We start from the raw sequence: 14,542 nt of genomic DNA on the forward strand, positions 1-14,542 counted from the left end.
GTCGCCGCCACGACATATTTACTATTGGAACAATAGCTTCATCTTCGGACATGGACGAGTAGTCTTCATCTTCGTACTGATCGTACTGATGCAAGCTGGTAACACTTGATTCGCTGCTGATTTTGGCATTCTGGATGTAGGAACCTCCGGCGTTGGTCATTTGCTGCAGTTCTACATTCCCCAAGACGAAATAGGTTTTCCCAGGAAGATTCGTCTGTTGAAGTTCGACCACGGCCGCCGTGGAACTAGCTCCATCCGTCAATAAGTCACTGATACATTCACTATCCGATCCAAACGGTTCAATGCTGCTGAGGTCCTGTTCCATCGGACTGTCTGTGGCGGGGGCTTTGTTACTGTAGCTGCTGGCCTCCGCCAGGGCAGGGCGTCCAACCTGCCCATAAAGCGTCGCTGTTACTCCTATCTCTCCCGTCGTTGATTGCACATAGTTTCTATTGCAGATATCACATTTTCCCCTTCCCTCCAACCCATTAATACTAGACTCGGTTCGGGATGTCCCATATTCCTTCCTACAAGACTCGCAACGGTACACCTGAATGTCAGTACTCCCGCAGCGATGCCGATTAAAGCTACTCTGGCTGGCGAATCCTTCTCCGCAGAACTCACACTGGAACACGTGGTCACCTCCTACCGCTGGTCCAGCTCCACCGGAACCACTTAAACTGATTCGATTTGCCTGGAGGTACTCGCAGAACTCACATTTACAGGATTGCGGCGGTGGGACAACTTTCGGTGGATCTGGCGCCATCGTTGCCACCTGGGGTACTACCGCCTGTTTTACATAATCGTTGGTCATCGTTGCCGTTTGCTGCTGTTGTTGCTGATGAAACCGGTTGACTCCATCGGCGGGTTTCTGTTGGAAGAAAAAGAAGAAGAGGAAAAAACGCGATAAAAACATTTTTAATTTAATTTGCTTCAATCTGTCCGGCCGCGGTAGATGTCGACACTCGTTTTTTTCTGTGCGTTTTTTTTTTGTCGGCCTGTTGAATCCACTGATGGTCATTTTCATTGAGCCAAGTGAAAGAGAATTGTCGGGAAAAAAGTGAAAAGAGTTTACTCAACGAACAAATACCTTGGGGAATGGGGGAAGGGTGTGAAAAAGTACTAACGAGAAGCATCAGTTACGGGTATAACAGCCGAAATGTGTGACTTTATGACTGTACAATTGGAGCACAAGCGTGGAGTGCAAAGGGTTGGAGAAACTTCGTTTTAATGCATGTTGCGGGGTTATGGGTTGACTGATTGAACTGCTTCTAGCGTAGATTTCTAATGCACGTATAGTACTCAATGATGTCGCTTTCCATTGAAAAAGTCGGGGCATTTTCGAGCAGACCACTGATGTGCTTCATTTCCACTTACAATGAATTTCAATTAAATTTGAATTAAAAACGACAAAAGTATTTCGCAAAAAATGCAAGCTTATCCTACTACTGTGAAGATAATGTTAAACCCATATAAACATTTGCTTAGGAAGTGAATAAAAATTCAGGAAAAGGTATCTGGTTCTACAAGAGATATACAGATTACACCAAAGTTTGAATGAGTGTAGCATCGACTGCACCGTGGTATAGTAGTGCCAAAAAACAATTCCCAAGATTTGTTCCTGTATTAGATCGTAATCAAAGATTTGTTTTTAGAGAAATTTCCAAAACCTAGTTTAAACCAAATGCTCCTTAGAAACGCGAACATTAATAGCAGAAGCTTCGAAGTAAGCAACAGGTAAGCCAAACGCGCGTGCCTTCGCTCAATTAGCAATGCCTGTGTGCAAGAGATGATGTCCGACTGTTGGTCGCTCGGTCGCAGTTGCGGTCCAATTCACAACTAAATGTGGAAGATGAAAAAGGAAAGTATTGACTACGACAGCAGAAGGTAGTAGTGCTAAATTCGTTTCGGTTGATGGTATCAAGAGGAAACAACTGACAGCGGAGTACGTAACATGTTTTGATATCGATCTAAATGAGTCAAAGTACGGGAACATGGGGAGACTTGACCTGGTTTTCAATTAAACCTACGTAAATTTTTAAAAAGTTTTCAGTCCTTCAAAACTCGTTGAAAAGTAATGTGCAAAGGTATTTGCGTGTTTATGATTTTTAGCAGAATTTTTAATTTAATTTTTCAAAAGTTAATAAAGTTTTTCTGTGATCGGGGAGACTTCACCAAAATAATTTTGAAGTATCAGAACAAAAAATGACGACATAAAACATGCTGCAATCATTTTTTCCATATTTTTAAGTTCCTTAGTACCAGGAAAATATATAAAAGGGTTGTATTTCATGAATTTAGATTTTTTTAATGCATTTTCTTTTTGGAATTAACTGTAATGATTACAATGCATGTTCACATGTCACGAAATCAGCCATAAATCTGGAAACTTTGTTGACTAGAATTATAAAGATTTCGACTGGTGTTGGTGGGATTTTTTATGACGTGTTTAACGTTCACAGTAGGTACTAGAGACTCCTGAATATCAGAAATTGTGGATCTTTCTTCAGCTTTTTGCCATTTGGTAAAATCTCCCCAACATTAGTTCTTACGTTCAATGTCGTGCTAATTTTAAAAATAACTATTCCAATATTCCGATGAACGTAAAATCATTTCACTATACAAATATAAAATCATTTAAAAAAATAAGAACCACATAGAACACGTTATTAATAATTGTTGAATCTCGCGCTTGGTCAAGTCTCCCCATGTTCCCCTACTAGCATTTTTATTTGATTAACAGAGTGCAGTGTAACGGCGTATCAAACTGATTGGTGACTCCCATTCTTATCAACAATTTGGCCTTATTCCAATCGGGAACAAAAAACAAAATTCCGTTCATCTAAAGATTTGTGGGTGCGGATTTTTAAAATCATGATTCAAATTAGCCGAAAATCTCGGGATCGGTTTAGAAGGTTTTCGGGTTCGAGTCGGATTTGGAACAAATCAAACTCAACCATTTCTTGTCGGTGGTTACTTCATCCACCTAGATGCTTTTTAGTGGTGAAATCAATCAATTCTATTATGAGATACGCATTGAAGACCGAAATATTGTTTTACGTCCATGAATCTGAACTACAGTTCTACTAACTCGCTAAACGTAGTATTTCAATCGGCCGATATGAGTTGTGATCGGAGGCTGCAATTTGATCGCATAGCGCTTCCAATCAATGCTTCGTGTATGGTCATACGAAATATTATTTCCGACGGTCTCAAACGATTAGCGATTATAATTTCGATCGGCAATTGCCAAATATGATATCAATTTTTTTTTCTCATTATGATGCAACAAAAAGCGCAGCAATGATTTTTTATTTTTCTTCAACAAATCATCAAATTGAGTTAATCCTTGGTTTTCAAAAAGAATTTTCAATCTACTTTCACTGATTGCACAAATAGAAATTCTGTTTGATGCCATGGAGCAATTTTATCTAACCCAACACCACATATAAATTATTCATCATTGAAGAACATCGTGTACAGTAATGTACCCATATTGCTTTGTGATTCCTGAGTTGTTCCTAAACCCGAAGATCTAGGTACCTTCTTGCCAGACAAATAAAATGACAGTCAACAGACGTCTATTCGGCCGAGGTGCACCTTTAAACTGACATCTTTCGCATTTCACTGATTTAGCCGAATTCCTCGTTCCGCGAAAAGAGGATTCTCGTAAAATGAAGGCAATTTGGGCTCTTCCCTTGAGGCCATTGCAGCTTCCACTGGAAAACCACAGAAAATGAAATAAGAGAACAACTAGCATGCGTCCAAGTACAAGTGGTGAGAAGCGTTGTTTCTCAGTCGTTGGTCACTTGATTGAACTCCAATATCATACTACAGCCTTTTTTTTCTCATGCTCAATCTTAGTTGAAATGCCTATAGGAATCACTTACAACAATGGATGTCCAGATTATTCATAAAAGATATATGCCATCATGGCGGAAAAGCCGAACGCTGAACTGTATGACGAATCCATCTGCGAGAAGGCTACAAATGTCACCGAGCAAGTAAACAACCTAACAGTAAACAGTCAGAACTCGGGTCCGTTAGCTGTACGGCTAGGTGCTGATGAAACTCGAGGGATATGTCTTGATCGACGATGAATCTTATGCAAAAGGCAATTTAAAATAAATTTAATAAAGCAGTATTCCTGTATTTTACAGGGATACTGCTCGCAATTTCTAGCAGATTAAAGTTTGTTTATGCGAATAAATTCTCTAAAAAAAATCTAAAAATCTCTAAATGGGAATTGTGCTGGTGGCAAGAAAGGCAGCATCACGAGTCCTATGATGGTCCAGTTACGTGGTGGCCAGATCAGGGCAGCTGCCATAATAGCGAGGACTCGCGTCGATGGTCGACAATGAGGTTCAGTTCACCCAAAAAGAGCTGAGTTCACAAAATTGTCCCCAGTTCCGTCCAATAGCTTGCCAAGACCGTGGCTGGAGAAGTTGTGCACCGGTTGATGGACGTCGCTTGCGAGAATTTATTCAAAATAACGATGAATTAATTGGTTCAGTTACTTTTGTGAAATAAAATATTATTATTTTTATTTTATTTTCACAAAGTTTTTCGAGAGTCGGTTAAAAACATGAATTTGAAAGTGCCCCGTTTTTAAATAATCTAGCTTTTAGTATATAGTATCTTGGTTCTGGCGATTCGTTCTAAAAAATCACTTCGGGATTGCGATATTGGAAATATTCTTGACTTATGAGAACTTTTCAAAAGAACTTTTGCTGTCCTACCAGGTGTATAAGTTTAAATCCGCTGTTTGCTCATAGATAGCGTTACTGGGCAAATTTAGCTACCATAGACACGTTTTTTGTGTGAGTTCGACACCTGTTTACATCAATTATTGCACATCATCAGTGATTTTATATAACAACTTACATTTTCCCTTGAGTAATCATGTCTTATTTTGTGCCAAAAAGAGCATATGCGGAAAGCTGGTCTTTTTGCTTTAATTTGAAGAAATCGTCTGCATAATCGCATCTATAGTGACAATGCATTATCGGAAATTAAAAAAAATTAAAGGAAATTTAAAAAAATTTAAAAAAATTCTGAACCTGTCTGCTATCAATGCTAGGTTATGTACTAAGACATGAAAAGCCCCAATCGGACAAGTCAAAAATGGTCCAAAACTACTTGGATACATTTAACTGGGATGTGCTACCTCATCCCGCTAATTCACCAGATCTGGCCCCTTTCGATTATTATCTGTTTTCATCGATGAGTCACGCGCTCAGAAAACGAGACGTCCGAAAATGACTTGACGAGCGTTTTTTCTCGAAAGATGAAAAAATCTTTTGGCATGGTATATACAAATTGCCCGAGAGATGAGAAAATTGTTTAGCTAGTGAGGGCAAATACTTTGAAAAAATTATTGTTTTGCTTTCTAAAAAAAGTCAGTTTTATAAAAAAACAGCAGATTTAAGCATATATAGCCGGCCATAGTCATCTTCGACTGATCTGTTAACGACGCCTTCCACGAAACCAAGAAGCATGTTGATTATTCATTCGTTTCTTTGTACACTGTATCGTAAAGTTGCTTCAATTTATCTATCATCATATGATCAGCTGCAAGTTATATTGTCATAGGGTAGAGACCAGTCGTTCTTCTTCTCATAACCCGCTGTGGTAATCACAGACAAAATATTCTGTGAATGGGCGTTGTCTGCTAAACAGAAAACGGAAGAGTAGCGTATAAGTGGTATGGAAAGACGTTATGTCTCGTTAATTAATACAATCGTGTCCGTCAATAAGTTAAGGCCATTTTTATATTAGTTTCAAACTCAAGACCTTTCCAAAGAAATTTTAATTTCATTAAATAAGCTATTATGCAATATTTAGTAATATTACGAATTTTACGTGTTCATTTTAAAATCGAAATTTCAGATCCTTCCCAAAATTTTATTCTGAATCCGCCCCTAGCAGTATGTTTAAGTCTGTAACCAAAACTTTACCGCAATTACCGCTTCTGCTCAACAACTTCATCTAGTTATCAATAGAGATTCCAGATTTCAACGGGCTTGTGCCATATGTTGAGTTTATTGAATCGTTCCATGCTTCTTTGCTGAAATAAAATGAGATATGCAGCAAGTTAATCATACATGTTTCTCGTATGTCTTCAACATTATAACCATATTCATTAAATTTTTTTTAAAATTTGAACTTTGGGGGGATTGAGGGCTATGTCACTTCCTTGCCCCCCCCCCCCCTCTCTTCCGGGTGAACCCTAATGGTGTTAACCCTCTCTCTCCTCTCTCTGCGAGTATTTTTGTTTTGTTTATACTTGCTCTGTGGTGATCAAAATGCCATCGAAACAAGCAGCATTTCGCGGGCGCGAAATTCTGTAATATCAAACAAACAATTCTGTAAAATCATTTAGACTGTTAGTGCACACCAAGCTACATTCAAAGGAAAATTTTCAAAATAATATATTTATCAGAAAATTGAATTTCTGTTACAAGCAACACAAGCCAATCGTCCGTCTCTTTGCCTATGCGGAAGCTAAATTTAGTGTCTGACAGAAAGCCAATTGCTTCAACCCAATTGATAAGATGGTAAAGAATAATTTTCTCGTACATTAAAATAGGCCGATACCGGTTGTGATCGGAGGCTGGATCTCTTGCTTTTGGAATAGCGATCACTCTCACTTGCATCTAATATTGAGGAACAATGTTCGTCGCAAGAAAATCCCTTCTTGAATAAATTCAACAAACGCCACATAGGCATATTTCGAAATGTTCTTTAAAATGGGACGTACAATACTAATTGTGATAAACTTTTAAAGTAATTTTATCACAAGATGGCGGCTGTGCAGCATATTCCCGTCGGTATTTTTTTGTTGGAAAGGACCCACGTCCGGAAATAAATCTTCCATAATTTTAACCTATAGTCAAAAACCAAAGTTTTTTTCGATTCCTTGAAACGATATTGTTGCGATAGATCGAAAGTCAAGAGTGTATGTAGCTTTCGTAAACATTTTCCGTAAATGTCACGCATAAAATCACAATCATTTGAGTACTCAATAGTGCTAAACACTTGAAATGACATCGATTTTGCCAGATCGATCTTTTCAATATAAAAAAAATTGATATTGTCAAACATCGACCCTTAAAATTTGGATACCAAAATATACGAAAATTTTTGTTCGCCGAACGAAAATGAAATCGTACGGCTAACGAAAAATTCGTGATATATGCAAACATTTGGTAAAATAACAAAACATTTCGTTTCAATCACGAAATATTTCAAAATCACGAAAATTTTCGTTCAGCAAGTCACAATGGTTTTCTTTCACGAAACGAAAGCATCCAATCTATTTTTAGTGAATTCACGAATTTATTCGTTCAGCGTTCGCCTACAAGAAGCAGCCTACATTGTCTTGTCGGTTGGTCTGCTCAAAGTTGTACATGTCAAGATCGCTGTTCAGTTTCAGTTAAAATCAGGGCCAGCGGAAAGCGTGGGTAGTATAGGTAGTACCACTCGGAAATAACCGAGTGGGTAATTACCCACTCGAAATTTCGAACCAATTCAAAAAATTTAGATGCACAACGCATGTATCTCGCACTACACACATTTGAAAACATCGATGTACTACAATTCCATTTGCATAAACGAACGTGATTTAATGAGGATTTAATGTAAGCGTGTGCATTGCGAAAAGGGAAAAAATCCTTACTAATGGACCTCTCACCCTATGCTTTCTACCCACTCGGGCGTAAAGTGTTTCGCCGCTCCTGGATAAATGCAGCAAACATATGAAGATCGGCCTGGTATTGAAACGCGCATGACAATTTGTTCCAAATGTTCACATCCAGGTAACTCTATTACAGCTCCAGTTAGATTTTTCCTTATCGCTATAAGAACACCACCTCCGCGGCTTAGATGACTGATAGAAGAGTTGCGATTGCATCGGTAGATTGCGTAGTTCTTAGATAGCGCAGCGTTTAATATATCATTACGTAGCCAGGTTTCGGTGTGAACGATAATGTCGTAGTCGCAGGAAGAGAGAGCAAGTAAGAAGGCCACCGTTTTAGTTCGCATTCCGCGAAAGTTCTGGTAGCAGACGGACAGGAAATCATGCGCTGTATGCGACGGTGTGCTATGAATCAAAACGTTTTTAGGAAGCGTATTGTACTCGATGGCTCGCAAGAAACCGAGTGGTTTTCAGAAATCGAACTGTTATGTAAAGCAAAATACTCGCTTTATAAGGGAGTTCGGAATGTTACTAATTGGGTCTGAAGTTATACATACGTAGTCAAATCTACGTGGTCTAACTTTTATTACATCTTTTGATACATCTTTGACAAATAAACAAATGGGATCATTGAAGTTCCTCAGCTAAATTCTTTATTACGGATATCTCTCAAACATTGTCGAGGAAGCAAACTCTCCATTTAAAAATTTAAAGTCGATTTACAAAAAAATCCATTTTTGATTTGAATGAAATTTTGTTCCAAGATAGGTAATTATGTTCCCTACCTACTGTCAAAAATTCAAGTTGAGCACTTTCAAGGAAAAAAAGTTATTTGAAAAAAACTTTTCCTTGTCCAAACTGAATTTTTTTTCAGTGTTTTGCCTTTCTCATATAGAAAGGTTATGCAATCGCTCTAAAAATCGGCAACATAATCTCGGCACGGAGGGCCGAATGTGATATGCCATTCGACTCAGTTCGTCGAGATCGGAAAATGTCTGTGTGTATGTGTGTATGTGTGTATGTGGAAAATGTCACCTCTGTTTCTCATAGATGGCTGGACTGATTTGCACAAACTTAGTCGCAATTGAACGGTACAACCTTCCCATCGGCTGCTATTGAATTTTTTGTTGATGTACTTCTGGTTCCGGAGTTACGGATTGAAGAGTGCTACCACACAACAAATTCCCATATAAACTGAAACGAAAAATTCTCAAAGGGGGGGGGGGGTTAAATGGAAAATTTCAAAATCGAATTTGTATTTTGGTTGCCAAATGACTTTAAAATGCATGAAACGTTGAGATTTGAAGTAATCTTGAAAAAAAATGTGACTTCGGCGCATCTTTATCTTTCTCATATAGAAAGGTTATGCAATCACTCTAAAAATCATCAACCTAATCCCGTTTTTTTTGGCTTGTATAAGCTTAGGTTCCTCCCTAAGATTAAAAAAGGTTTTTTTTATCGAAAACTAAACCAATGAAAGTCATAATCATATCAGAATCCATTTTCCCAACTGCTAGTTGCCTGATACATGCAAAAAGTATCAGTAACGAATTTGGCATATATTCATAACAAACTTAAATGAAGACTAGAAGACTGCAGTTCATTTGTTCATTTTAAAAAATACTAAAAATTTTATGAAACAATTGACAAACTTTTCTAAAATTTATTTTATGTTTGATGGAGCACAATGCAAAAATAAGAAAAACTTCGCAAGCTTGTGTACATTCCAGTCAAAGTATGAATTAAGCGAAGATTGGCAAAGTTTGAATTTACGTAAAGGTATAAAGCAATGATTTCATTATATGAAACTTATAGTATTTTGGTAGTACATTTTTCAGTGAAATAAACAAGCATAAGTTTATAAAAATATATTGATAATTTGCGGAGTTATGGCTTTTTCCCGCAACCCTTTTTATTGAAGAGGTTTGCGGTGATCATGATTAAAGATCAATATATCATCTAAAATCCCAAAACTAAAAAAATCCATTAGTATATGAGTATTCCTCGTACCTTAAAAATTAGTTGAATAAATAATAATTTTTTCCTTTAGTAAAAAATCGCTGTTTTAAGCTCTAAAAGTTGTATTAAAAAATTCTTATCCATGAAACAAAAAATTATGCTCTCGTTAAGACTCGTTAAAGTACGAGAAACATAAATTACGATCAATTAAAAAAAATTAAGAAAATCGATTGAGTAGTGTTTCGGCAATCGTGATCACGGAAAAACATTTTTAGTAAAACGGCATTTCGAGATGATCGGGTTTAAAATTTCAAATTACCACTGCTCTTGATAGACGTGCGCTTGGAACCATTGTAACCTTCGATTTACTTCTCGGATCACTGCGAAAATTTGGGAAAACATTCTCAAGAAGTTGTACTTTCAGATAAAGCAACAAAAAAGTTTCGATTTTATGAAAAACGAAAAGGTATATAACTTAACAAAATATACTTAGTTGCTAAATTAGATTATATCTTCTCACAAACTGAGTTTTATTGGAATCTCATTATGACTTTCATTGTTTTACTTTGACTTTCATTGTTTTACAAATACACCGAAAAAAAGTTCATTTTGGACAAGGAAAAGTTTTATTCAAATAACTTTTTTCCTTGAAAGTGCCCAACTTGAATTTTTGACGGTAGGTAAGGAACATAATTACCTATCTTGGAATTTCATCCAAATCAAAAATGGTTTTTTTTTTGTAAATCGACTTTAAACTTTTAAATTCGATTTTTTTCAGTGTACGAGTCAATGAAGAATTTTTTCAATATTTTTATTCGAAAATTTTACTAATTTTGTAAATATCTCTCCTACAACATTTTTTGTAGGATTTGTCATTTTTAGACTATAGCCATTTGAAAAAAATGGTAAAACAAAGTCAGATAATTTTTGGAAAAACAAAGTGGCTTTTTGTGACAAAGTCTTCATGCAGAGGCGACGCGTCGGTACGTTCAACCTGTTCATTGAACAGGAAAGAACAATCAGATGACCCAAAGCCAATTTTGAGTTAACATTAACAGCAGTAACACGCAAACTATTTTTAATGAAAGTAAAAGTCTCCAAACCTTGAAGTTCTACTATTTGATCCTCCAGCAAGTAGAATTCAGAAATTGTCTGCTTTCCTACGACCGGTTCAACCATAAACATGCACGCATCTCGTACTCTCACCGCATGCATGGATGAAACAGCTGGATGAACGACGGCTGAAATAGCAGCGTGAGTGCCATTGACTAATGCATATGCAGTTGTGTTAGTACGAGATTGAGGTTAAATCGGGTTCGGGTGAAATTTTTGCCAAATGAGGTTAAATCAGATGGCGAATTGTAAACATAGCGTTATATGTATGTTGTCTATACACATTACAACTGTTTGATGTCCTAGACGTCAAATAAGTCAATGAACGAAGCTCTTTCTTTTTTCTTTTGCACCGGTTCAAGTCAAATATTGAACCAGCGTGCATTGCTGCGATGTACATATGGGCGTTGAAGCGTATGTATTTGGTTGGTTCAACGATAATAATGAACCGTCTACTTTTGCGTCAAAGAAATCGTTTGTTCTTTGCATTTGCTAAAAATATGTCTACTGAAAGTGTAAAACAGACAAACTCAAATCAGGGGTTGTTCTAATCAAGAACGCGTGGTTGTTAAATGCCTGTTTCCTACGATAATTAGCGAGGAAAATAAGTTTTCTGGATTTAATGAATTGCATGTGGAACATTCAAATTTCTATCAAATTTGAGAATTGAGGTATGATTTTAAACCGGTTGACAAATGTTTTAATCTATCTTAAGGTTCAAAGAACTTTCGGAGAGCGTCTACACGAATTGAACGCTTGATAGTATGCGTTGGAAAAAATGCGTTAAATTTTGTCACCGGTTTATCCATGTAAAACCTTTATTAAACTCTCAAAGAAGAATATAAGTCGATTTATTAGATTATCAGGATTCAAATTGTGCAAAATAGTTCGTGGAAAAACAATTGATCGGGCTTTTGAAAAAGTGGCGGTGATTTTTCGTCACACCACCACGCTGTGCCGGGGTACGCAACACAACTGCGTAGTGAAAAAAACCACAGCCACTTTTTCAAAAGCACCATCCCGCCCGGACAATTATTTTTCCACCAATCGACTGATATTCTTCTTTTAGAGTTTAATGAATGCTTTATAAGGATAAATCGGCGGCAAACCTGTACACAATTTTTCATACGCATACTACCAAGCGTTCAATTCTTACACATACTCAAACAAAGTAACTTGAGCCTTAAACAGAAGGACGAATAATTCTCGAAGTATAGAAAATAAGATTCGAAATTGCAAGTTAATTCAAATCATACAACGATATATAAGTTTTCAATAATCCCTTTATACATGGTTGTATTGCTTATGTTTCACGCAAGAAATATTTTTCAATTCTAATTAAGTGGTAGCCTTCTCGGATATGTTATATATTATTTGCTCTTTTATACGGTAAATTAAGCATTCTACAAGACGTTTGTAGGACAATTCACTGGTGGGTTTTGACAAAAGAATTATTTTGGTCAGCTCCAACGAACAGTTTTCTGTCAAGGAACATTTTTCATTGGCCCTATTCGTTAGATGTTGGATGAAATCGACAGTGAAAAAATCAGCTTAACAGAAACGTCTCATGGAATCGCATTAAATATCATTGTGACGTTTTAAGGGTCTTTGTGACGTTTTTTTGAACAGGTTAACGGTGGCACCATGCGTCGTCTCTGTCTTCATGTACAGAAAGTTTCATTAAAATCTGAGATGGTGCTGCAAACTCTGAATACGATTAGGCGCGAAATTCGTCTTTAGAGCATTTAACCTTAGGATCATTCGCCTCTTTTCAGGTTAGAATAATCTCCATGGAAAAATTTCTAACCCTATATGCGAGGTTGGGAATCGAACCCGTATAAGGCAATCTATTTTCCAACTACACTATGCCCGCCTCCTGAGTAGTGTATTTGATTTAATAATTAGATTATTCCCAACTTTACGAGTATGAAACGAGGACCCTAAAGGCGCGATTTGATCAAAATACGACTCACGATTCTACTTCTCATTTCATACATCTCTGCTCTCGGTGTATGCAAATAACCCATTTGTGGCAACAATCAGCTCAGCGAACGCAACGTTGAAGTAATGTCCTAAGACAAAATATTTGTCGTTTTATCAAAGCCTCCATTCCTGGTACTGGCAGTGTTCCTTTCGGCATGGGCATTCTGTGGCGATGGAAACACCTTCCGCCTTGCCCGCACGTGAGTATTTTTTTACAGCCGCTTTGCACCGGGACAGATTTCGGCTACCCTGCGCTGGGACGGGATAAAGTTTCGTTATTTAAAAATAAGGGGTGTCTTATAAGAGTGTAAAAGCAAAAAAAAACAAATGATAGTATTCAGAGCTCGAGGTACCTACAGTGGAGTGAGTGCCGAAAAAACTAGTTTTCTATTTCAAAATTAAAATAGCAGGAATTCCATTTGCCTGCACCGGGACGGATACTTTCGAATAGGTCCGGATGGAAGGGTACAGGGATCGAGAGGTGGAACTCACCCTATCGGTACCTTCACCGCTTTTTTTTTGTATCATATTCAGGATGTTCGAACTTACGCTCGGGTGGATGGTCTTTGAATTGACGTTTTTCGCATTTTATAGTTACTCTTGAAATAGATAGTATAGCAGAGAGATAGATTTATTTGTATGAGGTAGATGTTAAATTGAAAACCGGATGCTGTCCGTTTGTTTGTGCGGTTTGATTTTTTAATACAACTGAAATGATATTGAAATATTCCTTATTATAATTAGTCTTACCGGGTGTTGAAGAATACTAAAATCTGTTCCATGTTCAATTGATTCATACCGAATTTTTATTCACTGGTAAAAATTTCTTTAGGATTCAGTAACTCGTCCAAATCTTTTCGAAAATAGAAATAGAGAGGCGTTAAAAAATTCTGCACTCTCATGTAGAAAACCCAACGTGCTCAAGAAGAATATTCGCAAGGTTTCTTAAATATACAAGATCTATTGTTTGATTGGTTTGAAACATATATTCAATTGGGTCATTGAGTCAAATGCTATTTTTGACTATCTGCGATGAAGTTGACGCTAAAGATGTGTACCCTTTTATTATGTTTTGTTCGTAAAATAATGAATACAAATTTTTTTTATGAAATTGAATTATTAGAGCCACAACTTCAATTTAAGAACCTCAACCCCTCCATAATAATACCAAAGAAAACTGAAAAATTTGTTTTTATTGCTGGTAATAAGAAGAGAAAGAAAATACCCTCAGACACCCTGAAAAACATTACACCAAAATTAAGGTCCGAGAGTTGTACAAAAATTCTTCCGAAAACCACTAAACATTAGAATCGCCATTTTCTTTACGAAAACGTGATTTCCTCCTAAATTTGCATTCTGCGCCACTATGCAGCAAACCTTTGTGACGCCGATTAATAGAAACGGGAAACTATGGCAACCATCACAGCACAACCCACGCTGGAAGGATAATAAAAATTCTCCCGAAAAACGAATGGTGCGAGGCGTAAAAATAAAGTTTTAGATCCGTCCTGGGATTTTCAACCCATAAGCGAATGCTTTCTTTTCTTTTCGTATATATCTCGAGTGAAAAACTGAAATATTCCGTCCCGAAAAATTTTCCGTCGGTGCCGGTCTGTTGGGATAAAAAGAACCCTTTTTCGGAAAAGTTTTCCTCCTCTATCATTTCGTAATAATTGAAGGGTAACACGGTGTGGCTTGATGGTTAGATGCGGGAGAAGCGACGCAGAATCATCGTTATCATTCCGCTGGATGCCTCTACGGGATGGGTTCCGGTTCGGCAGCGAGATTGTA

At 37.2% G+C, this 14,542-nt stretch overlaps 1 protein-coding gene across 6 annotated transcripts in view; it reads right to left on the reverse strand.

Annotated features, from left to right (window-relative positions):
- LOC131678772 (zinc finger protein 271-like) overlaps positions 1 to 14,542 on the reverse strand; it is a 153,756-nt gene that overhangs the window by 12,692 nt on the left and 126,522 nt on the right. For 5 of the 6 annotated variants that reach the window (XM_058959057.1, XM_058959056.1, XM_058959055.1 and 2 more), the window contains exon 4: positions 23 to 871. In XM_058959057.1, coding sequence (XP_058815040.1) covers positions 23 to 871 — 849 coding nt within the window. The remainder of the gene's footprint in view (positions 1 to 22; positions 872 to 14,542) is intronic. The other variant, XM_058959058.1, reaches the window with a different exon arrangement.

The sequence above is a fragment of the Topomyia yanbarensis genome, chromosome 2 (assembly GCF_030247195.1).
Source record: "Topomyia yanbarensis strain Yona2022 chromosome 2, ASM3024719v1, whole genome shotgun sequence".
Taxonomy (NCBI): domain Eukaryota; kingdom Metazoa; phylum Arthropoda; class Insecta; order Diptera; family Culicidae; genus Topomyia; species Topomyia yanbarensis.